Here is a 25,167-nt window from a genome sequence, read left to right on the forward strand (position 1 = left end):
TCACATGTTATGGATACGAACAAAAGTTATCTCTAATTTGATGTTAGCTGCAACTAAGAGGCTGTTAGACAACCTATCACATTGTCTTCAATCAATTGTAACTTATGGTAGGCTGTAGCTAGCTTAGCTTCATAGTCTGTGAAGCATTTGGTATCGTATTAAGGAAAGAAAACACTCTCGGTCCTACCTCTAGTTTCTCCACGAACATGGCATAGAACGTGGTCGTATACTTGACTCTTATCTTACTCTATACTAGCATACGGGCACACAAGTGTGTGAGAAAATTTTTTATTTTTATTTTTGAAATAAAAGAAGAGAGGAATAGAGTGATAGAGAACGTGGGGTGGGAAGTTTTTTTTTTTTTCTTTATTTATTTATTTATTCTTTATTTTTTTTATAATTAGAGATATGTTAAGAATATATGTAGATAGAGCTTTGAAAAAAAAAACAAAATTTAGTTGTATGAAATTACATTTTTACCTAATATTTCTTATTCTGTTTTAATTAAAAGGTTAAAATGATAATTTCATAAAATTTTAGATAACAATAAATGTTTTATTAATTAATAGAGATAACTGCATGCAGCTTCCAGAAAGATAAGTGTGAATAATTGGAGAGATGGACAGTCGTGGTCATATCACATGCCCTATTTTTTTTCATCCTGGCTTTTCCCCACAAAACCGCACAACTCTACAAGCACCATTGATCCTTGCCCATCACTATATAAATTATTAACATCTTACTCAGCCTCATGCTATGGCTCACAATGAGAAAATTTACATATCATAATTAAGTAACATATGTTGATACAGTGTATCAAATTCATTCAAATTATTATAGACTCGTTTGGAAGTGTTTTTAAAATAATCGATTTTTTTTTTTTTTTGTAAGAGTGCTTTTGGAGCCAATCTTTTGTAAAAATACAAGTGAATTCTGCAAGAGCACTTGCATTGCTTTCTATAAAAAGCACATAATTTGTGCTTCATTTAGGAATCACTTTAAGTGCTTCTGGAATATAAAAACATTTTCACCAAAAGCACTTTCAGTTATTTTAAAAGCAATTCCAAACGTGCCTATAACCCGATAGCATTGAGCTCTCCATTTTTAAATTTGAGAGACTGCCTTGAAGAAAGATAGGAAGATGGTGTTGAAATATCTCACATCGATCGTATCTTTGAGAAAAGAAGAATTTAAATATCTCAACTTCACTCCAACTAATATCAAGACGTTTTGCATGTGATAAAACTCCTGCCTAACGAATTGTGATTCGAACAGAGGAAGACCGTGACACCGTTTATATGTTTAGAATTTGACCTTATTATCCATATGGTTCTTTGAATTAACAGGTGCCATATGTCCTTTCCTTTTTTGTCTACAACTAAGAACAGGATAAGGCCTATTATACCCTATCTAGCAGATGACACTGATCCTCGTCAAGATTTATCTGCTACCATTTTCTTGTTCATCATCCTTTCCTTTTTTCCCCTTCCCTTTTCCCCGTTTAATTTGATTTTAGGCATATCTATCTACTGAGCAATTTTTGGTGCATCTCAAATTCGGCTATGTAGTGTTATTATTATACCGTAACACGATGACACCGTTCATTTTATTATAACACATAAAATAATATACCGTTTAACTTATGTTTCTAAACTTATCTTATCGTACAACCTATAGAAATTTCTGTGCCTACAGAGAACGATTTTTACATCTCTCGTCAATAGGATTCAGGTGAACTGGATATTAAAAGCCATATATATATATATATGCTGTATCAACAGCATGCTTGCATGCAGTACAATTGTCCGGCCGTGTAGTATGAACTAGGACTACATATTAAGACTCATATGTTGTTCTGTCAATATATTCCTTCAGCTGCATGCAATACAAGTTCGGAAAATATGTTTGTTTGTTTTGCCATCATTACCTGACCAGTCTTTTACATCAGCTATTCTAAAGATCCTCTAGCCAGTGCAATTTAATTGGGGTGTGATTGCAAAATATGACAACACAATTATGTAGAAGAAAACACAGATAAAAGGGTAAAACAGCAAACCCTAAGATCACCAAATTAAAGAAAAATCCAGCGACCTAGATTTGGTGCGTTATCGATGTAGTCATGGTGATCGTGAGGTTTTGATGTGGTACATATATTATTATAGAGCTTCGATGATGTTAAGTATTATTAACACCAATAATCGTCATAACAACAACAATACTAAAAGAAAACGACAACATTACCAATACAATATCAACAAAGTTCATGCAACATATTGTTTACACGTTTTAAATTGTACGTACATGCAACAAACCATATGGTGCAAACATATATTCTTTGATTCGTCAAAGAGCATTATGCATTATCCCCATGTGCAACCACCATTTATCAAACCTTATCCCAACCCTTTTGAGAATTATTGGTTGATGAATGCACGAAATGTATGGATAATATATATATATATATATATATATATATATATATATATATATATGACCATATTATTGGTTTTAGTGTGCATTTAGTTTACTTGTTATTATTTTACATGTTATAATATGATCATGAGGGGACGACATGGCTGATATGTTTAACTTTTAAAGTATACTAATGAATAAAAGATAATAATTGCATCCACACAAGGAGAATGCACAGCGCCTCTTGCAATAATTACATATCTTTTTCCTCTAAATTTTATAATTGGAACTGTTCAATTTTTTTTTTTTTTCAATCTTCATTTGAGTATCACTTACAAAAATTCGTTCAAATCGGAGATTGCTATGCATTCAAATGCATGAAACAAGAATTAGTGTTAGTTCCAAGTAGCATATTTATGATGAATCGTCTATTTATTTAATTTATTTGGACGATTAAATGATTTATGATTCGAATGGTTTATTTATTGACGGTTCTTGTGGAGACAGATATTAACTACATCTAACAGAAGGACACATGGACTATATGCTTAGTATAACAGTTTTACTATTGACGTCGTGATAATAGTACCACGTAACAGTATTTAAGGTGCACTGAAATCGGCATATATTCTAAGTCATTTTCAACCAAAACGTATATTCTGAAAATATTCAACTGCCAACTAGAGCTTTGACAAAAAAACTGCCAACTAGAGAAAAAAAAAATATACATACAAGCATGAAGGAGGTACATGTGTTTCAAAAAGTTAGTGAGTGACGAAATTCGAAGAAATGAAAAACCGAAGCCGTTTATTAATTATTATATATGCAGAAGAGGTTAACTCTTTAGTACTCTCTAAAGGCAAGCAAACCAGATGGTGAAAGCTGATCAAGGGGCACCAATACCTGTTGGACTTGAAATGAGCCGTAGTAGAAAAGCATGGCTTATCCATTAATCCAAAAGCCACACACCATCTCTTGCGAAAAGCTACGTACTTAACAGTTTTAACCTTGTCATTTAGTACTACGATCTGATGATATTTGTCTTCACTTAGAAGTGAGATATCTCAGGTTCAAATCTTGTGGATGACAAATTCGATACAAAATTAGGTTGCCCATTGTATAGCTTAGTCAAATTCCCTCTTCCTTTAGTGTAAAAATATCGATGTACGAAAAAAAACAGCTTTAAGCCTTTCTTTTCTTCTACTCTAAAGTTAAAAATATTGAATTTGATGATTAGGATTCTTTTTAAATTAAAATATAAGTTAATTTTCATTTTACTTCAATACTTGTGGAACATGAAATTCTATCTAGGGTTTTGTTCGATTAGTAAAAGGGAACTGATTTACACCAATAGATTTGGTTGAGTTGGTAATGATCGTTCTCTTTGCTAGATCAATGTCTCGGTTCAAGTTCCGTTGCTAGCAATTCCTCTTAGTGGTAATCTGTAAAAACAAAAAAAAAAGGGTTAAAACCATCTCCAAAGGAGATGCAAAATCTTAAGTGGAATGCCAACTAATCACTTTTGACAGCAAATATTGCTCCAACTAAATAGTCTTTTAGCTGAACTGGAATGGCAACCAGGCCTTAGGTGTCAATTTTGACGTTGCCTTCATTTCTACTTTATTATTTTTTGAATTCATGGGGCCCATAATATACTACAAGATAAAGCTTTAAAAATGATTTTATTGTTTATTTTATTTTAAAGTGCTAGTAAAATAATAACTAACATAACAGTTGAAATATAAATAAATTTGATATCATGCTTCAAAATGCCACATTAGCCATCAATTAAGAATTTGATGGAAAAAAAATGACATACCTATTGGATATGCTCTAAGACATCTTTGTAAGTCCTTAAAGAGACAAGTGATATTGGGCCCCTCCCCCTAAACCTTTTTTGTTTGTTTGTATTTTTTTTTTTTTTTTTTTTTTTTGAACAAAAAGGGAACTGATTTACATATATTTGTTTAGCCTCTCAATTCTCAACCATCCATATTTATTGCTAACTATTAGAATGAATAAATCAAACAAAACAAGAACATGATTAGACCATCTCCAAATGAGATGTCAAATCCTAAGTGAAATGTCATGTAATCAAATTTGAAGGTACGAGCAAGTTCCAACCGATATGTCAATCCTAGACATATGAGTTTTCATGTGTTAAATTTGACATATGAGAAAAGGTGATGTCAAATAAATTTTAATTATTTTATTATGTGGGTCTCATTAATGCACCAATTATAGATCTCGAAAATTTATTTTAATTGATTTCTTTTTAAAATAGGTCACACAAATATCATTTATAACAAAAAAAATATATCGGTTGGGGAAAAAAAAAATTCTAATATTACCACGTCAGCCATCAAATTAACATTTGATATTTATCTTTTGATATCTTCATTGGAGATGCTCGAATCTGTGTATTTATCATTTCCTTTAATAAAATTAGCCTCATAATACTCAATCTCTCCTTTATTAGAAGAAGTTTTTTACTTTAATATTGTAACAACGTTGTTAGTTAATAACTTGGAAAATTAAAGGTTACTCAGTCTCCAACCTGTAAACATTATTTGTAAGAGCTTAAACCGATATAAAGGGGGACCAATGTTTGATTAATTTATGTTCAAACAAAAATTCGAGCCAATTAATTAATATAATCACTTGTTAGTGAATGGCTTGGTTCAAGTAGCAACCTAGACATGAGGTGTTAGCAGGTACAGAAGGCCCCCACTCCACCTAAGCAATGATGGCTCGATTCATGTCGTTATATATATTTTTTGAATTTTAAGGAATGCATGTAGCCGTTTATTCGGATCAAATAAACCCTCTTAGAAGGATATTTTATTTTATTTTTGTTGGGAAAGAAAGAGAAAATTGAAGTTTCAAAGAAACGGATGTTCACATATGTGCTACAGGTTATCACTTATCAGTTATGTACCTTTGTTGAGAATTAGTCTCACATTAATAGTATTTTGCATATGCTTATAATCAATTGGTATCAAAGCAAGTTATCTCATGCATGAAATGTTTATCGGCCACATGCCATGTCATCTTATTTGTTTTGTTCATGTGCTAGGTTTGAAAATTCGCCACATATGAGAGAGCGTGTTGAAAATGAGCCACACATCAATGGAGGATGGACCTTGGATGAGTTTCTAAGTAATTGGATTACTCCTTGCCGATTGTATTTATGATGGAACCTCAACTTTTTTTAGTCTTATATACCCATGCATATACATGCAAACATGACATGTGAACGCATTATGTACCGTTTTCGTTTTGTTTTGTGTATTTTTTTTTAAATTTGTACTTTAAGGAAGAAAACACAGGATTTGAAATAATTATTTTTTCTTTTGATGCTATTTATTATAATTTATTTAAATGCATTCGAGTAAATTGGAAAAATAAAATTTGAGTGAAAAACGTGATCAATGAATCACTTACATTCCGCCTACCATGCTCTTCATATTTTTTTTTTTCAAGTTTGATGGCTTACAAGTTTAGTGGTGAATAGACGAAAACCTTATTAAAACAACATAGATTAAGTTGCATTATATCTTGTAATTTTTTTCGTCGGTGGGCTAGTATCACCAAGAAAACAAATTATGTCATATGTTACCCTTACATAGAGATGAAGAGATTGTTGAATATATGATTTATCAATCTCACGCCAATTAAAACTTAGGCCATCATATTATATCTTAATTTTCATAGATTTATCTCGTCGCTTTTCAAAGTCCTAGTTGATGGCGAAGTCATGACATTCTACATTTTTAGGGCAGAGAAGACTCAAATAGGCATTTCAGCCTCCTATTGACCGTGTAATTCAGCCTCCCATTGACCATGTGTGAAATACGAGTTTGAAATTTTTCACAAAAATTGGGACACGACGTGATGGTTTTTGTTGATTAGTCTAATTATCTATAGGTTTCCCAATAAATAGTTTGCTCATATCTGGTTAATTACTGGTTAATTATCTCTTAATTATTGGTTAGTAATAGGTGTAAAAATGGCTATTTGCCAAACTTGTTGAAGTGGGGATTAGTTTCCAGTCCCATCCATTTTGTGTATGTCGATTGAAAGGAATAAAGAAACCCTAGGTCCCCATGCATGATGAATTGGTAGGAACCACACTAATTGCTCGTAATATCTTTGCTAATCATGGAACTAGCTAATTGCATATCCTCACAAATTTGCCACCGATGAGTCTATCCAAAATTAACTTTGTTTCTTTATTATCACTCTCTTCGTCTCACATGGTACACTTGATTGTAAAACATCTTTTCCGTTTAGCTTAATTACGTTTAGCAGTATGTTCTCCTAAAAAAAAAAATTACGTTCGGCAGTAATTTTCTGTTTAGTCAATTATTAGTACCAAAATTAATTTCTGGTTCATGTTAATGTCAAAGTCGTGGTCCCGAAAAAAATTAATACCTTGTTACTTTTAGAGCTGCTTGAAAGTGTCTTTAAAATGTTTGGAAGTGTTTTTAGTAAAAATATTTTAGAAGAAGCACATAACACTAATGACTTGTTTAAAAATATTTTTAAAATAAATGAAAGCCGTTTTTAAAGATTGATTTTGAATTTCAAAAACATTGCAAGTGCTTTTTGAAAGTAACACCCGATATGTGCTTCTTACAAAAAACATTTGAAGTGATTTTTCAAAATCCACTTGAATTTTCATTAAACTTTGATTTTAAAAACATCTTTACAAAAAATGTTTTCAGTCATTTTAAAAGCATTTATAACCAAAGCCACACTATAGTTCATATTCATGAATCATGATCTACATGGCACGACAGTGAAGCATGTGGAAACGGATAAGCCGTTGGATATTCTACATGCTCCCTCCTTCTGAGTGGGTCCCCACAGAGCCATTTATAAAACTAAATAAATAAATAATGAGTAATTCTGTTCACATCATACTTTTATGTCACAATTATATACCATTTTAGGTAATATTTGATATGAAAGAGATTTTTCAATGTAATTGGTATACGGAATGGTACACGTGTTATTATACAAATGGTGGGATATGCATGCTAAAAAGTTAATAACTTAAAAATTAAAAATTTTCACCATTCCTATTAAAATACATGGTATATCACTTGTGTTCTCGCCACAACTAAAAATTTCTTCTGATGTGGACAGTTACATCATTTGAAAAATTTGTAAAATCCAAGGAAAAAAAGAGAAAAACTCATTGTATACTACAATCATCATTTAATTAATTAGTTTTTCTTAATTATTAGTTTATTAAAAAATAAACTAAATTTAAAAATCTAATTAATTAAATAATATAACTGTTTACATTAAATACCATCTAAAATGATGTAAAATATAATATAAAAATATAATATGAATAACATTACTTTTAAATAATTGATGTTTCAAAACCAAAACTCACCGGTCAAAGGCACATCAGCAAAGGTAGAAGGGTCCAGTGTCCTAGTAATTGACACGTGGACGGTTGAAGTGAGGCAGTTCATTGATGTTGACTTGTGCTAAAACGTAAAGGTTAAAAAGCTGACGTCAAAGAGAAAGGAAGTGGATAACCCTCACCCCGAAAATCGGAGACTAAAAAGGTAAAAATAAAAAAATAAATATATAACGGACAAACAGCGAACCAAGTTCCACCACGTGGCCATTAGAGAGAAGATGTCGCCGGTGCGTCCGGGGGTGTACAATACGAGCTAGTGGAGGACGGTAAGCACTTGAAGACAACCCCGAAAAATGGATAGAAACGTCGCCGCTTAGGTGTTTTGGTCGGGTCCCACCAAAGCCGGGAGTTTCCCTATAAAACGCAGCCCGAGACGCGGAAGAACATACCCCTCCAAACCAAACAACATCCGAAATATCCTTATTTTCTGTGACGTGTTTGGGAACACCGCAGGAAAAATCTCGTACGTGTTGTTGCCTCCTTGGTTCCTCTGCCACTGCCACCGTTTCTCTCGTTACCAATTTCATCGGTTTCATCTAAAAGCCAAACACATCCTTAGCTTTTGTTTCTCTCTCTCTCTCTCTCTCTCTCTCTCGTCTAAATTAATCAGTCAAAATGTGTGGAATTCTTGCCGTTCTTGGTTGCTCCGATGACTCTCAGGCCAAGAGGGTCCGAGTTCTTGAGCTTTCTCGCAGGCAATTTCCTAACTTCTTTCAAACTTTTTTTTTTTTTTTTTGTTTTTTGGTGTTTTTTAAGGTTATAATTCTTAATTATTTGGTTGAATTAAGTTAAGTACCACTTGCATGCCTCCAGATTCTTTTTATTTTTCATAAAACCGGTGTTTGGGGTGATCGAGAGGAATTTGAACCCAAGACGTGCAAAATTTACATATATTTGGATGCAATGGTGAACGTATTTCAAGAAATCACGCACTTATGTGTGTTTTAACTTTAAACTTTAAACTTTTCCGTATACTAGTGTGTAATTAGCTTGAGATATGATTATTTGTTCATTAATTTTCTAATCAAGTTGTCGGTAAATATTGTCGAGCACCTGAGTTACAAACCCTTGCATGCGTTTAGATTTTTAACAAATAGTTCTTATGAAAGACACAACATGTTATACTACAAAGTCAACAAGTTAAAAAGAAGATTAGCGCCTCCAAATTTTTGTATTTAGTTAATTAGCACTTGAATGGATCTAGATTTTTTACACATGGTAATTATGACACATGATTTAACGGTTGCGCGATTCAACCGGGTTTCATTCGGAGCCAAGATGTGTTGACCTTTAAATTGTATTACAAAAACGAGAAGTAGCACGGGAACCTCTTCGTTTCACGCTCTTTAATTTTTTTCAACAAGTATCACAATAATTTGGTCATAAATATTGTAATTGGGTTTGGTCCCACAATTTTTGTTACCTTTCATGTATGAGAAAAAATTTTAGTTACGATGGGATTACAAATGATACACTAAGTGTTTTAATAGGATGGGTAAGAAATTTTATTTTTTAAGTTATTAATTTTTTAGCACACATATTTCATCATTTGTATAATAACATCATTCCGTGTATCGATCATATTGAAAAATCTCATGTATTAGGTTGTGGGGTCCATGTTTATTGGAATACAAGACCCAAGAAAATGAACAGCAATTGAAAGAGCATAGGCTTATTTTGTGTAATTATTGATTAATTAATTTTATTTATTTATTTTTTTTTGTCGGTTTGATAGATTGAAGCATCGTGGACCTGATTGGAGCGGTCTATACCAGCATGGAGATTGTTTCTTGGCTCATCAGAGGCTGGCCATTATTGACCCTGCTTCTGGTGATCAACCTCTCTACAATGAGGACAAATCAATTGTTGTCACGGTAGGGTCATCTCATATAATTTTTTATTATGTGGGGTTTAATTCAGGGAGCTTTTTCTATTTTAACGAAAAATCATATTTTTACGTTAAAAAGTTAATCTTGATACTATTCGCTTTATCTTATTTTGTGCTTATTGTTAAAACTCAAAGTTTTCAACTAATTTTCATTGGTTTTCTTTCAATTTATTGAATATTTGAAAAAATGGATGAATTTTTCGATTTTTGATCACTGGTACAATGTTTGATTTAAAAATCATTAGGTTAATGGAGAGATTTACAACCATGAAGAACTGAGGAGCCGTCTGCCGAATCATAAGTTCCGAACCGGCAGTGATTGTGATGTCATTGCCCATCTGGTATGTCACCTGACCATGTTTTTGTTAACTTCGGTCGCTGGACGTTTGAACAAAATTACCAGTTACCAGTGTTTTAATTCTTTTGTTCTTAATTTTGTTTGAGTAGTATGAAGAGTATGGGGAGAATTTCGTGGATATGCTGGACGGCATGTTTTCGTTTGTGCTGCTGGATACCCGCGACAACAGCTTCATCGTTGCTCGTGATGCTGTCGGAATCACTTCCCTCTATATCGGCTGGAGTCTTGATGGTAACATCTTGAAGGTTGTCCTGTTTTTCTCTGCAGTTATTCCTTCAGTTTTGACATCAACTTGTGTGTTTTTTTTTTATCCAGGCTCGGTTTGGATATCATCGGAACTGAAAGGGTTGAATGATGACTGCGAACACTTTGAGAGCTTTCCACCCGGTCATCTGTACTCAAGCAAAGAAGGTGCACTGAAGAGGTGGTACAATCCTACTTGGTTCTCGGAGACCATTCCGTCGGGGCCATATGATCCGCTTGTTCTGAGGCGCGCTTTTGAAGCTGTAAATATTCATCACTTTTTAATTAATTTGTTTCCATCGATTTACTTGAGTTACTTTAATTTTTGCTTACATGTCGGAATTTATTTGGAACTATAGCTTATGTGGTGAGCGTAATACCTGCAGGCTGTGATCAAAAGGCTAATGACTGATGTGCCTTTCGGAGTTCTTCTCTCTGGTGGTCTGGATTCATCTTTGGTCGCCTCTATCACTGCTCGTCACTTGGCAGGCACGAAGGCGGCCAAGCAATGGGGAGCGCAGCTCCATTCCTTCTGTGTTGGACTCGAGGTGAGAGTTCCATAATATTTTAACAGATTTACGATATATCTCATGATGACTTATAGATTCCTAAACAAGTCTCTCCGTATGTTGAGCAGGGCTCGCCCGATCTGAAGGCTGCAAAAGAAGTTGCAGACTATTTGGGGACCGTTCACCACGAGTTCCACTTTACTGTTCAGGTATCAATGCGAAAAACATGTAAAAACTAAAGAGTTTGATCCTCTCTTTATCGGAGCCAAATTGTAAACTATTTGCCTTTCTGATGTGATAGGATGGGATTGATGCTATCGAGGAAGTTATCTACCACATTGAAACATATGATGTTACCACTATCCGAGCTAGTACTCCTATGTTTCTCATGTCACGTAAGATCAAGTCATTGGGGGTCAAGATGGTGATTTCTGGAGAGGGATCCGATGAGATTTTCGGTGGATACTTGTACTTCCACAAGGCACCCAACAAGGAAGAGTTTCACCGCGAAACTTGCAGAAAGGTGCTGGATTATTTGTTTATTAACATCGAAGATAGGTTTGGTATCGTAGAGGGTGAAATGGAAGGAGATAACCCTGGAATTGTTCTTTTTGTTGGATGCAGATTAAGGCATTGCACATGTATGATTGCCTCAGGGCAAACAAATCAACATCTGCTTGGGGATTAGAAGCTCGAGTCCCGTTCCTGGACAAAGATTTCATTAATGTTGCAATGGATATTGATCCCGAGTTTAAAATGGTACGACATAAAAATCTAAAATATTGGGAGTTCTTTTGATTTACTACGGAATTCTACTTACAAAGTTTAATACTTTCCCCTTTGCTATATTGACTTGCAGATCAAAAAGGACCAAGGAAGAATTGAGAAATGGATCCTCCGGAAGGCATTCGATGATGAGGAGAAACCTTATCTGCCAAAGGTATATATGCCTCTTATTTCGATCTTTAGTAGCAAGTATTGCCGATAAGTTGACATCCGTATCACATAAAATCGTAAACTAACAAACCTTGTTCAATGCCTGCAGCACATTCTGTATAGGCAGAAAGAGCAGTTCAGTGATGGGGTCGGCTACAGTTGGATTGATGGCCTGAAAGCCCATGCCGAACTCCATGTAAACTTTCTTCAATCCGTTTTTACAATTCTCTTTTCATTTGTTTTGGTATAAACTATCAATCTTGAAAACGTTATTAGATGGACTCGGCTGGTGATCGATGCTCAACTTAATACTTTCAGGTCACTGATAAGATGATGCTGAATGCTGAACGCATCTTCCCTCACAACACTCCTCATACAAAGGAAGCCTACTACTATCGAATGATTTTCGAGAGGTTCTTCCCACAGGTAATCTACCGAATATGATTTTATTCTTTACGTTTATTCTTTTCATCAACAACCTAACAAACTCTCGTCCATGAGACTTAATACCACAAGACTAGGTGTTCATCGGCGATTTTATTGTTTATGTTGATAACATATAGACCTAACTCGCTATACTTATAATCCGGTGTTGCAGAACTCAGCCAGGAACACGGTGCCTGGAGGACCGAGTGTGGCCTGCAGCACAGCCACAGCTGTGGCATGGGATGCCGAATGGTCCAAAAATCTTGACCCGTCTGGTAGGGCTATACTTGAAGTGCACCAACAAGCTTATGACAAGCAGGGTGCACCGGTGACTAGCGGCATTCCAGAGATCATCGACAATGTACCTCAGATGAAAGCGAGCACCGTGGGGCTCGCAATCCACAGCTAGTAACGCCCCAGAACGAGGACCTGAACCCTGAATTTTTAAGAAGGGTATCGTAGTAATCAAGAATTAAGGCACTTTGCAATGCCTTTCGATGTAAAAAAAATGTAACGGGGGATCCGTAGTGTTGGTTTTAAACATGTTTGTGTGGTCATATGTGGTAGTTTTCTATATGAAACATGTTCTAGTGTGTTGTCTAATGTTGCTGTGGAGATGTTTTTGAGGTTAGAACCTCTCTGTATTTTCCTTTTGCTTTCAGTCCCCTTTGTCTTTCACTTTGAATAATAAGACGATGATCCTGCATAGGTTATGGTGTTTTTTGTTCTTCCTTCCGGTTGCTGTTGTCTCTCTTCATCCATCCATTAAACATTTTTGGTGGAAATTGAAGAGGTTTAGTGATCCAAAAACTGGTTAATTCTAGGCCAATAATTTGTTCGCATAAAGTATTACAAATTGGAAAATAATATCTCCAAACTGTTTTTCTCCTTGCGTTTATACATTTATTTTTGTCACTTAATTCATTCAATCCAAAGGTCATAAATAAATAAGGATGCGTCAGATATACATTCAGAGAGTGATGCTCCCTTGGCATCAAAACACAAAAAGCAAGGACTGAGATTTGAATAAATGTCAACGGCTCGCTTGTGAAACACAATGTGCAGGGGAGAATTTCGGAACATCGTGATTACTTGCATTCGATTATTGGTGATATAGAACGGGTTGTTCTGGGGCATATAGGCATTTATTATAAAGCCCGATTAAGAGCAAAAGTAGATTTTGACGCAATTGGACTGGAATGATGGGCTTTAGCCGCTAAACTAGTCGGCTACAATTAGAATTTGAAAGCCCAATCTTGAAAAGTGAACAATAATCTGTCAAAAATGAACAAAAAGAATATGGCTGCTGGGATTCGATCTCCACGGCCATAATGCAGAGAGATTTTTCACTTTCCAACTAATTGTATTGACACTTGATGTATCCTGTCACTTGATGGATCCTGCCGTAATTTCAGTACGCTGAAAAATTTCTTCACATGTCGAATTCGTACCACTAAACTACACCCACATTGTTGTTTGTATGAGCTTAGAAATTTTACAAGAACTCAGGTAATATAAGATTATAAGTATACTTATTCACCTATATTCAAAACATCAACATTGTCGTTCAACAATATTATAACACGTGATTAATCCACCACATAATGGTGTGCAACCATCACAATAAAAAATAATTAAAAAAAATCCCAAAAGTGAACGCGAAGTTTTGGACCGTGATCGTTTATTTTTGCCAAACTGAACCGTGATCTTCTAAGTGTGGGAAATATTGTCGACCTGCAAACTCCCAACCAAATGTCTTCATCAGCGGGTATAGCGTAGTTTTCCGCCACAAAGTCAATTTAGTAGGCGTACGATGTTAAGTTATATATAGGAGAATATATAATCACACACATTTTTTTTATACACTTTTGTTTATTTATGTTTGTCGTTTCCGTTTGATTGATATGAAGGTGAAAATTTTGAATTCTGGTAGCTGGCTGCCCATGCAGCAGCAGACAAACTTTGCAACTTCCTGTACAAATATTAAAACATATACTGGCCATGCGTAAACATTCACAGCTAAGTTCACACATGCAATGCAACAATCATCTGTATCACATTCTTTGAGATCATAAACTTATATTTCTTTAAATAATTGATATGGAGATAAATGCAAATTTATTTCTCAAAAATATATAAATAAATAATTTCTTCATAAATAGTGACTCAGATCAATCTATAAATGAATATTATTAACCATTTTGTTATAAGTCGTCTACAAAACCGAATCATGCACTACGTAAACGGAACAGATTTCCTTCCCGCATCCACTACCGGAAGGAATTGCCTCACTTACAGCCTGCTCTTATTCCCATGGATATGTTCGGCAACAAGAACATTCTTTAGGAAGTGGATCGTTGACGACAGTAGGCCGGGAGGGACAAATGCTACTAAAAAGCCGATTATCGCATGGTTTTAGAAGCCATACTTGACCCATCCAGCCCCTTAAATTCGTGACTTAGCAAATAAAACAGACTATTCCGAACGATTTCCTCATGTCATTACCAGTTACGGATCATATATGACCGCTGAATCAATGTAACACATCATTGTTTACGGTTTATTTTATTTCATGTTCATATATTAAAATGAAAGCATACAAAATCTCAGAATATTTATGAAAATTAAGAATTTGAAAAATAATGGAGAGATGAAAGGAACCAATTCTTGCTTGTTGAGCTGTGGAAACTAAACTTGCGCCGTCAAATACCTCGGACAAGAAAACCTCACTTCAATAAAAGGCAAGATTCCAAGGCCTCTTCTCTCGTTGGAAAACTATGCCTCAAAAAATCTAAAGGAAAATCTATTTAAAATAAGGAAAACTAATGAAAAGAGTTTGAAAACTTTGAGTTTTAACGATAAGAACAAAATAAAAGGTAAAGTGGAAAGAACCAGGATTGACTTTTTAGTGTAAAAATATGATTTTTCGTTAAAATCAACAGTACCGAGAGCTTTTCGTTAAAATTCCCTTAAGAATAAGCCTCGAAAGTTTAAATAAACTTTATGGTGAGTAAACCTATAAAACAACCACCAGAATTTTCGTTTCCATTAAAATAAAAAAGATTTTCCATGCAGCTGCCACGAAAGGACATCGATCGTCTACTAAAAGGGAAGAGGATCCGGTTCGGATCTCTCTCATCAAAGGCCCAAGATCAAGTGATTCGGGCCGTTGAAATTTGATCAAACGGTTACAAATAGGAATCTCCTCTAAAAATTATAATAATGGTAGCCGTTAGATCAAAATTCAACGGTTTGGATCACTTGATCCTGGACCTATGATGGGAAAGATCCGGACCAGATCATCTTCCTACTAAAAGCGTACTTAGGCGAGGGTGACATTGAAAAGTAGTTACTATTCTAAAATAGAACTCGTTTGGATGTGCTTTTAAAATAACTAAAAACGTTTTTGATAAAAATGTTTTTGGAACAAATTCTTAGTAAAAATACAAGTAAATCCTGAAAAAACACTTAAAGTGCTTCCTGGAAGAAGCACATAACTGGTGCTTATTGCAGAAAGCACTTCAAGTGCTTTTGGAACCCAAAAATATTTTCCGTCATTTTAAAAGCACACATCCAAACAAGTCCATAGTCTTCAAGCACTCCTTTGATTGTAATTTTTTTCCCATTTTTTATTAGATATTGAGGGAGAGTGGAGCTGGACACATGGGTCCGGAGATAAATATGTTTAATTACTTGAATTTCAAATCTCTTCCGACTTTTTATTATTATAAGAAAGTAGTTTTGTACACACGCTTTTTTCCTCCTTGTACACATCTTTATTTACTTTGTCATTAATCAGTTCAATTCCAAGGCTAGGAAATAAAATATAAAAACGTGCATAAAGAAAAAAGTAAATGTGTGAAATTCATTTATCTTTTCATAACGCTAATAACAATTATCTTTACTTAATTGTATGAACTTTGATTGAGGAAAAGCCAAAGAGGGTCTCAAATTTTACCTAAAAGTTTTTGTCATAATTGATAAGCCCGAATTCATGAGCATGAAGGTGATAATTTAGATGGTGATGTTGCACGAGGCTCGTACCTTTGCTTTTCCATAAAGCAAAGTATAAATTACAAGACTGAAGAATGGTGTTCTATGCATATGTTGTTAAGTAAAGCAAGGCACATTTTGCTTTCCAAATGGAAGTTTGCCCTCTTTCATAAAAAGGTGCACACCTAGATTATTTTTCTCTCTGCCTCCTTTTTACGAATCCCTCTTCGAATCTATGTGTTTAAAGCCGTTTGACATTAAAATACAGACTACTCAATTCAAATCATGTGGCTCTCATTAACCCATCCAACCAGCCCACCTCACATAAAATTAAGCCCTTGAACGGTCTAAATTTCTCTCTCTTGAACAATCCAAATTTTGAAATCCATCAGCTCCAGATACAAAAATCCAAAAAGAATCTTAATTCCCTTTTTACAATAGATGGGAGATAAAAAAATCCAACCAACTTTGAGGCGCCTAATAGCACTCAATTCCCAGCGTACAATTGATGGGGGATAACATAGTAGCACACCGAGAGGCCCCCATGGGCACCAAGTTGAGATTACATCATCCCACATTGCCTGCCTCCCGCAGCACACAACCTTGGCCAGTTGCTCCCAAATTTAAGTTCCTGAAATCTCTACTATTTGAGTAGTTATTGTACGAATTATAAATCGTTTGGTGCATCGATTTCATTAAAATTAAAGAGAGTATAACATTATTAACAGTGGTAGGTTCATATATTCATATTTTACATGGACTCTGAAAGAGCTTTCAACCCCTTTAAGATCATTTTTAATCCATATCAATGACTTACGTGCATTCATTTTTTCATTGTTCACATTCATCTTTATTTTTATACCTCGATTCTCTTTAATATAGTCAATACAAAGCCTAGCTTTTAAACAAGAACGATACTTAGTCACTAAAGGATGAGTAACAACTCTACTCAAAATTCTTCATGTTCGAGACACATAATTTTGTGCTTATAATCAAAATTGTTCATATTATGAGACACTTTGTAAAGATCATATCTAAAAAAAAAAAGGAATTAAAACTAATGTCGTTTAGTCAATCTATTATAACAAATACATAGACAATTTGTAATGTTTTTATCAATTCCGTTCATCTGTTTTTATAAAGTTTGATAACTAAACAACCTTAGTTTAATTGATTTTTGGCAGATATGATCCTTATAGAGTGATTTATAATATGAACGGTTCTGATCATAAACACAAAGTTCTATGAATCAACAATGAATATTTTTTAGTAGGAACTATACACGTCCTTTTAAGTAGCCAAATATTATTCTTTAAAAAATGAATCATAGTTTGGAGGGATAAATTGCACAATTTGACTGTTTTAAAGTGACATTATCAACTCTGTAATTCTACATTGAAGATTAGGAGCAATGTATACGCATATACCAACTCAATCCATACTCTTAGACAAAATATGCATTCACACACCGTTTTTTTCCTTTGATTCACACATGCATACATTGCATTTCTACCGTACGTCAATGTATATAGCGACTTTTAAGCAAATTACATTCACAAATTAATTTGTACAAATTTCTTCAAGATACATCTATCCGTTAATTTCAATAATGTATGTCAATACACCGATGTATGAGATTCACTGATGTTTGAACGGTTAAATTGAAACTAATAAAATTTAACCATACAATCCAACGATTCAATACAATAATGTATTTCATACACCAATACATTATAGAATTTTCTCGTAAGAACACCATATTCAACAAGACCCCACGATGATTTGTGGACAAAACCACCTTTTTTGCATTCCAATATGAAAGCAAGAAGTGTCGGTTCAGCTTCCAGGCTTGAGGGAGGGGGTCCAAATCATAATCTCGCACATTCACCATCACCAATCCCCCTCTCAATTTTATAACTCACGTGTGAGTATGAACCCATCTCAGCCCTTCACAAGTGATTTTTTAATGTGATTGGAATACGGAGTAGTATATTGTGTGTTTCTATACAAGTGGTGAAATTTTTGTATTAAAAGGGTAATAACGTAAAAAATAATATTTTTCACCACTTATTTAACAACACGTAATATAGCACTTGTGTTACAAACAGATGGAAAAAATTTCCCACATGCACGCAACAAATCCAAAATCCCCCTCCATTTTTATATAAAAGACCCAATTGCATTTGCAGAATCAAGATATCAACTTTTGCTCTCAAATTTACATTACTCCGGTACTCTCTTCTTTTCAGCTTTGGCTTTTTCTTCATTACCCAATCATCTCTCTTTTCTGCAAGACTGCAATGGCTCTTTTGTGCTCCCAATCTATTGCTTCATGCTTAGCTCTTTTGTGCTTAGTTTTTGTTCAATCCCACTCTGCCATAATATACAGCATGAAGAACCACCACCACAACTTCCACCATCACAGAACAGCTCCGATGTTCCAAACCAACCAATCCAATTGCGTATTGTTTGCAGGCACTTGGGTCCAAGACGACTCCTACCCAATGTACCAATCTTCCGAGTGCCCCTTAATCATCGACCCTGAATTCAACTGCCAAATGTACGGCCGCCCGGACTCCGATTACCTCAAGTACAGATGGAGACCCCTCAATTGTGAGCTCCCAAGGTAACCAAAACTGCTTTCACAATGTGATTTTGAGACATGGGTTTTTGTTGGGTTTTAGATTCTGAGCTCCCAAGGTTAAGCAAAAGCATTTCAAAAGTGATTTTATGAAATGGATTTTTGCTGTTTTCTGATTTTGAGGTGGGTTTAGGATTTTTTTTTGGAAACTTTAACGAAAAACTTTCGGTACTGTTCATTTTAACGAAAAATCATATTTTTACACAAAAAATTTAATCTTGGTACCATTCACTTTACCTTTTATTTTGTCCTTATCTTCAAAACTCCAAGTTTTAAACCATTTTCATTATTATTATTATATATATATAAATATATATTTTTTTTTTTTAACGTTTTGGTGACTTTTGGTGTATCTTGTTGTTGTTGGTAGGTTCAATGGGGCTGAGTTTCTGCTCAAAATGAAAGGGAAAACAGTGATGTTTGTAGGGGATTCACTTGGGAGGAACCAATGGGAATCTTTGGTTTGTCTGATTTACTCTACCAATCCGCAAACCCAGACTCAAATGGTTAAGGGGGATCCACTCTCAACATTCAGTTTCCTGGTGAGTCCCTTAATTCTTTCTGGGTTTTGGTTTTTTTGTTTCTTGAAGCAATTGGATTCAAATTCAATGCCAAAAATGATTGCTAATGAGACGGACTTCAAACTAATTTAATTTATAAGAAAGGAAATTTAAATTTGCGTGTAAGAGGCGAACACATTGTCCTAATCAATTTGCCTAGATTTTAAATTAAAATACGGAACACCGTAAATGGTTATAATTTTTGTAAGAATAGAGATGGTGTGGGAGAGTTTTTCTTCCCATATCACATAAATGCTCATCAACACATTTTCATATACTATTATTATTGTAGGAACAAAAAAATTGCAAGACTCATTTATTAAATGAACAAATTCATTTTGCATTTTTTGACAATGGTTTGAAAATGCAATGCTATTTACACATCCGTTTATACTTTTTACACACACTTCTCAATTTTCGACCGTCGAATCGAAAAAATTATATAAATCAATGACAAAATTAACAAATGTGTGTGGTAGACAAAAATGAGAGTGAAAAGCACTTTCCTTTGAAAATTTAGTCCAAAAAATCACGTAGGCAAGATGTTCTGAGGGACCCTTTGGGTCCATTGGTGAGGACAGCAAAATATCATCAGCATGTTCGTTGTCCCTAAAAAGTCATGTGCTAGGAAATGAGAGCATTGTGTCGATCCAAACAGAACCTTATTGGGTTTTGCTCCTATGATGCAGGACTACGGCTTGACACTGCAATTTTACAAAGCTCCGTACCTGGTCGACATAGAAATGTATCAAGGGAAGAGAGTTCTGAGGCTTGAGGACATTTCGGAGAACAGCAAGGTGTGGCGGAACGCCGACGTGCTGTCGTTTAACACCGGTCATTGGTGGAGCCACAAAGGAGGTCTCCAAGGGTGAGCAATCCGTGTGTGTTTGTTTATCTTTTGGTACTTGTGTGCAGTGGTAACCTTAGGTTCAAAATGCTAGTGTCCACATTCTGAGTAAAGCATTTGGTAAAGTTGGGTAGATGTACTTTTAGGAGCATAAGTGCTTTTTGGACCAATTAAAGAACTTAGTGCTTTCTTACATTTTTATCTTGCTGTAGAACTGCATCTCTATACCAAAAAGTTTACCAAAAGTTGTAAAACGTTTTATGGGTTTGTCCAAAATGTTTTTGACATGCACCAAAATGTGTAGTTTTAGCGATCCAAACTTATCATGCGTTGTTAGGTGTTTTAACTTTAGATTATAACAAGACATAATCAGTTTGGATACCAAAATAATAATGTACTTATTTCATGTAAATCATTCTCGACACGAGAAATTAAGATCATTGTGTTTGAAAACGTGTAGGTGGGATTACATGGAATCAGGAGGGAATTATTACCAAGACATGGACCGTTTGGCTGCTTTGGAGAAGGGGATGAAAACATGGGCGAATTGGATTGACTCGAACATCGACACCACAAAGACCAGAGTTTTCTTCCTCTCTATTTCTCCCACACACTACGAGTCAGTCTCTCTCTCGCTCATAATTGTTTGGTGGAATTTCCAATTTTTCAATTTTCCGTGGTTCATAATTTATGTATTGGAATTAGCTATAGGCACTGCTACAGTGCTACTACCTCCAAGCACCAAATAATTGCGAGAAATGCTTTCAAAGTGGAATTTTTTATCACGTTACATTTTAACGTTAATTCTCGTACTAACATTATAATATATTATGCAAAAAAACACAAGGCGGCAGAGAGTTTCACATTTAAGAGTCATCTTAGCATTTCTCTTGCTAGCATTTTTAGATATTTTTTTGGGTTGCTAAATGTTGACTAGATTTCTACCCTATATTTAGGTCGGTCCACTAGTCATGAATGGTCGGGTATAACAACCCGAGGAAGATATTTTATTACGAAAACTGTAGTATCACGTAGTGTTATTAATTTACATATTATACATAGATAGGTTTTAAGGTTTATTTGTCCCGAACGATGAGTAGTCGGGTATGATATTTATAAGTCAATATATGTATTATAATTTGAGTGAATGAAACTACAACTTGGAGGAATGACCATCACAAGTAAAAAGTTGTGTAAATAGACCTATCTTGTTTAGAAAATGCAAATATTTCAGAGCACTGGCTATGTCGGTGGAAAACAGTACACACATACCATTTTTGAAGAAGACAAAAATTGCTAATGTACGGCTCACCAGAGAGAATGGACCACTTCTCTCAAATCTTTTCCTCCACAGAATTCAATTTCTCTAAATTTTAAAAAAAGATTATACTCTCTGCAGGGTAGGAAGAATAAATTAATATCGGATTTGCGTTTCATGCACAGAATACATAAAAAAAATTAAGGGCATGTTTGGGAAAATAAATTGTAGATGAGTAAACCGTCAGTTATTATCCGATTCTCATCTCGGTCCCGGAATTAAGTTTTTGAGTTCTATTGTCCTTAAAAGTTCAATTGTGTCACTTTGATCAATCTGTCAAATGTCATTTGCTTTGAACCATGTTTCGTTGCTGAAAGAAGAGCAGCAAGTGCTGCTGAAAACCAATCACAAATGAACATGTATTCAAATAATTGAGTTCGAAAATATATTATTGGACACTTGTCGATTTGTGATTAGGTTTCAACAGCACTTGTTGATCTTCTTTCAGCAGTGAAGCATGATTCATTTGCCTATCAAAGTTTAGAGGTGCAAATAATATTTCGACGGAATGACCAAGGTGAGAATCTAAGTAATTTGGTAACCATGGTATACAGTTGAATAACATGCTAAATTGACAGCCCAAATGAATGGAATGGGGGTGCAACTCCTACAACCACCAAGAACTGCTATGGAGAAACAGCACCAATGAAAGTGAGCGGAGTAATTTATCCCGGGACTACTTATCCAGACCAAATGAGGGTGATGGACAGTGTGATCCGGGGCATGAGAAATCCTCCGTCTTTGCTGGACATCACAATGCTTTCAGAGCTGAGAAAAGACGGGCACCCATCAATCTACAGTGGTGATTTGAGCCCTCAGCAGAGAGCCAGTCCCGACCGTTCAGCAGATTGCAGCCATTGGTGCCTTCCTGGACTGCCAGACACTTGGAACCAACTCTTTTACACAACATTGTTCTTCTAATTTTTAAATTTTATTTGCACTCTAATTAATTAACAAGTTATATAGGTTTTATTTTATTTTGTGACACATTTCTGATGAGAGAGTGCAAAATTTGCAGCTCATTCTTTATCTCTATATTCTAATTTGTAAAGTGATGTGCAAATATATTGTTAGTGTTAGTGAGGAGAAATGAGGTTCTTATTTCCAAATTATTTTTCCAATTAAGAATTTCTTTAACGTTTAAGATTTTTTTCTCTTTACTCTTTGGCATCTTCATCCCATTTTCATTAGTTCTAATTTAGTTTCAAGGCAATTTCATTTAAGACCTCTTTGACGATATTATAATCTCTAGATATATTTTGTGGAAGTACGTCGGTGCCAAAATTTAGCCAAATTGATTAAAACAGTGTGTTCTCTCGTCTCGACGAAAGCAATCCTATGTGTACGGATTGGATGAGGGGAAGATAAATGAGGTGGATTTGTTAAAGAGAAAATGGGTAGTACGTGGAGCTTCCAACTGAGGCGCTTCTGAGATGAAATTTCCAGTTTCCCAAGTGCTCCAAGGACAGGTCAATGGCATAAAAATTCACCTCCGGCTTTCACATGCATTCCCTCTATTCTTTCAGTCTCTAGCACTGGCGAAGCTACAGAGAGACAAGAAGGGACGTCCGCCCCTCCTCTCACTGGAAATTAAGCCTAGGAGCGATGATTCCGCCCCTCTGGTCCCGTCGGAAGTTACGGTCGTTTGGCCTGCTTTCTGGTTTCTGTTTCCTGCTGCACTGCTTTTTTTTTTTCCCTAAAAAATCCTTAACCAAACAATGCGTTTCAATTAGTTGAATAATTCATATGATTATTGGTATTGATTAATTGAATTGTTGGTTTAATTAGTTAGCAGTCATATGGTATATTTTACTCTAGGATTAAGAGTCTAAGATCAGAAGAATTAGTAATCTTGCAAAGGAGTTTTTTCTGCTATAATATTGTGAAAACACCATTGCGTACAAAATGAGAGATCAATGATTGAGTAATAGCATGATTGTTTACATTAAGAGAGATGTATTTGCTTTTATTAATAACGAGTCTATTATGCGACATTTTTATGACGTGAAATATCGCCGACAACAATTGATATTGAAAAATTATGGAAGACACTACCATATAAAAGGATTAGGTTGTTGCCATTTTTTTTTTAACCTTACACTCTTTTAAGCTCGCCTCTCCTCCCGAAAATTCCTGACTTCGACAGCTGCAGCAGCTGTGTTACTTCTAGTCACCTTTAGGCAAGCCTTTCTACCCAGTGGTGGACGAAAGGATCACAGTGTCTATTAGTTTTAAGGACTTTCAAAAGGAAAAAAATGGAGAACATTCAACCATACGAAGTTTGATTCTCACAACTTTTCATTTTTTTCCTTGTTCGCTACCCCTCCCCACCCACCCTGTCTCTCGTTATGTTGATGATGAAGAAAAATAACGAAAGGAAGAGAAACGTCAAAAAGCACACCTCCACATCTTCTGCTAAAAGATCTAATTACGTGCGGCTTTCCGTTGTTGCTGTGAATTTATGGCCGGATCTACAAGAGCATATAACGTATCTACGCAAGCTTTAAGATGGTCCCGGGATAAAGAAAATGAGACAACCTGCCAACGCGGAAGGAGGGAAGTACAGATGCGAGTTTGTGCCACCCATGTTAGGCTTCTGTACTTCAAAATAAGCAATACAGTAACAATAAACTGCAGTTCCAGCTGGAAAAAACAACATTTGGAGTCCTCCAGAAATTAGAGGCAGGGGAAAAGGATACAAAGAGGTTTACCTCCATCTGCTTTCAAACACTCCTACTACATATGAAATTTTGTAATGCCTGCTTCTTGTGATTGCTATTCAACATGAACGTCATCTCGGATGCTTTTGCTTTACTTACATATCAGCTCAACAAACTCCAAAATACAGTGATGAAGGTAAAATTCAATGGACAGATTGATCATTGATGATAAAGAATGAACAAAACTAACTATTACAGTTTTAAATAGAAACGATTATTGTTGCTTCGTAAATTAATTCTCTCTAAGAAGTATAAGATTTGTAAATTATATAAACATGAATTTTTTTTTTTTTTTAAATGATATGCAAACTACATAAAACAGGGATATTGTGAGGGGCAAAACTGAAACATATATTCGGTTAACATTTGTTAAAACGAAGCATCATATCCTCTGCATAAGATGTTCCATGGTAAGAGAGAACGTAAATTAAAGCTCATCTGCAGTATCCAACTAAAGATCTATTACCAGTTTACATTTGTAAAGAAAAGCGTAGATACACCAACTTGAAGATGATAATGGCATTGAAAGAAGATGAGATAGCAGGCCACCGTATTCAAACCACGCCCGTATGACAAAGAAATATATCATCCCGGGGTTCCATCATCTTCCTTTAGAGATGCATCATCTTCATGCCAAAAATGCTTAGGAAATTGATGTGAGCTAACATCTGTTGCCTCAGACAATTGCCTCTTAAGTTCCACAATAAAGACTCTGCAGCAATGACGCCACCATGTTCAAACCAAATAAGTCAGTGCAGCACATATACAAGTGAATTACGCATTTGTGTTTGTAAAGAAACTCATCCGCACCAACATAAAAGCTACCATATTCAAACGAAATCAGAATGATAAAAAAAAATTAAATAAAAAAAGACA

General features: G+C 35.0%; 3 protein-coding genes across 16 annotated transcripts in view; 2 read left to right on the forward strand and 1 right to left on the reverse strand.

The window, feature by feature from the left end:
• LOC137741958 (putative disease resistance RPP13-like protein 1) overlaps positions 1–25,167 on the reverse strand; it is a 58,807-nt gene that overhangs the window by 27,284 nt on the left and 6,356 nt on the right. For 7 of the 14 annotated variants that reach the window (XR_015953704.1, XR_015953702.1, XR_015953695.1 and 4 more), the window contains 2 exons: positions 24,283–25,003; positions 23,973–24,167 (listed from right to left, as the gene is read on the reverse strand). The exons of 6 other annotated variants lie outside the window; for them this stretch is intronic. The gene's annotated coding sequence lies outside the window, so the exon portion shown is untranslated. The remainder of the gene's footprint in view (positions 1–23,972; positions 24,168–24,282; positions 25,004–25,167) is intronic. One more of the 14 variants, XR_015953697.1, reaches the window with a different exon arrangement.
• LOC137741630 (asparagine synthetase [glutamine-hydrolyzing] 1) lies at positions 8,161–12,920 on the forward strand. Its single transcript, XM_068481326.2, has 13 exons — positions 8,161–8,547; positions 9,588–9,726; positions 9,986–10,081; positions 10,188–10,329; positions 10,414–10,604; positions 10,728–10,889; positions 10,979–11,059; positions 11,152–11,373; positions 11,475–11,609; positions 11,710–11,790; positions 11,896–11,982; positions 12,105–12,212; positions 12,385–12,920. The coding sequence occupies exons 1-13, from the start codon at positions 8,468–8,470 to the stop codon at positions 12,619–12,621; spliced, it is 1,761 nt and encodes a 586-aa protein (XP_068337427.2). The 5' UTR covers positions 8,161–8,467; the 3' UTR covers positions 12,622–12,920.
• On the forward strand, positions 18,387–22,715 carry LOC137743923 (protein PMR5). The gene is made up of 5 exons (XM_068483851.2): positions 18,387–18,831; positions 19,217–19,388; positions 20,096–20,274; positions 20,714–20,872; positions 22,150–22,715. The coding sequence occupies exons 1-5, from the start codon at positions 18,506–18,508 to the stop codon at positions 22,490–22,492; spliced, it is 1,179 nt and encodes a 392-aa protein (XP_068339952.2). The 5' UTR covers positions 18,387–18,505; the 3' UTR covers positions 22,493–22,715.

The sequence above is a fragment of the Pyrus communis genome, chromosome 11 (assembly GCF_041283825.1).
Source record: "Pyrus communis isolate YQ-2024b chromosome 11, ASM4128382v1, whole genome shotgun sequence".
NCBI classification, from domain to species: Eukaryota; Viridiplantae; Streptophyta; class Magnoliopsida; order Rosales; family Rosaceae; genus Pyrus; species Pyrus communis.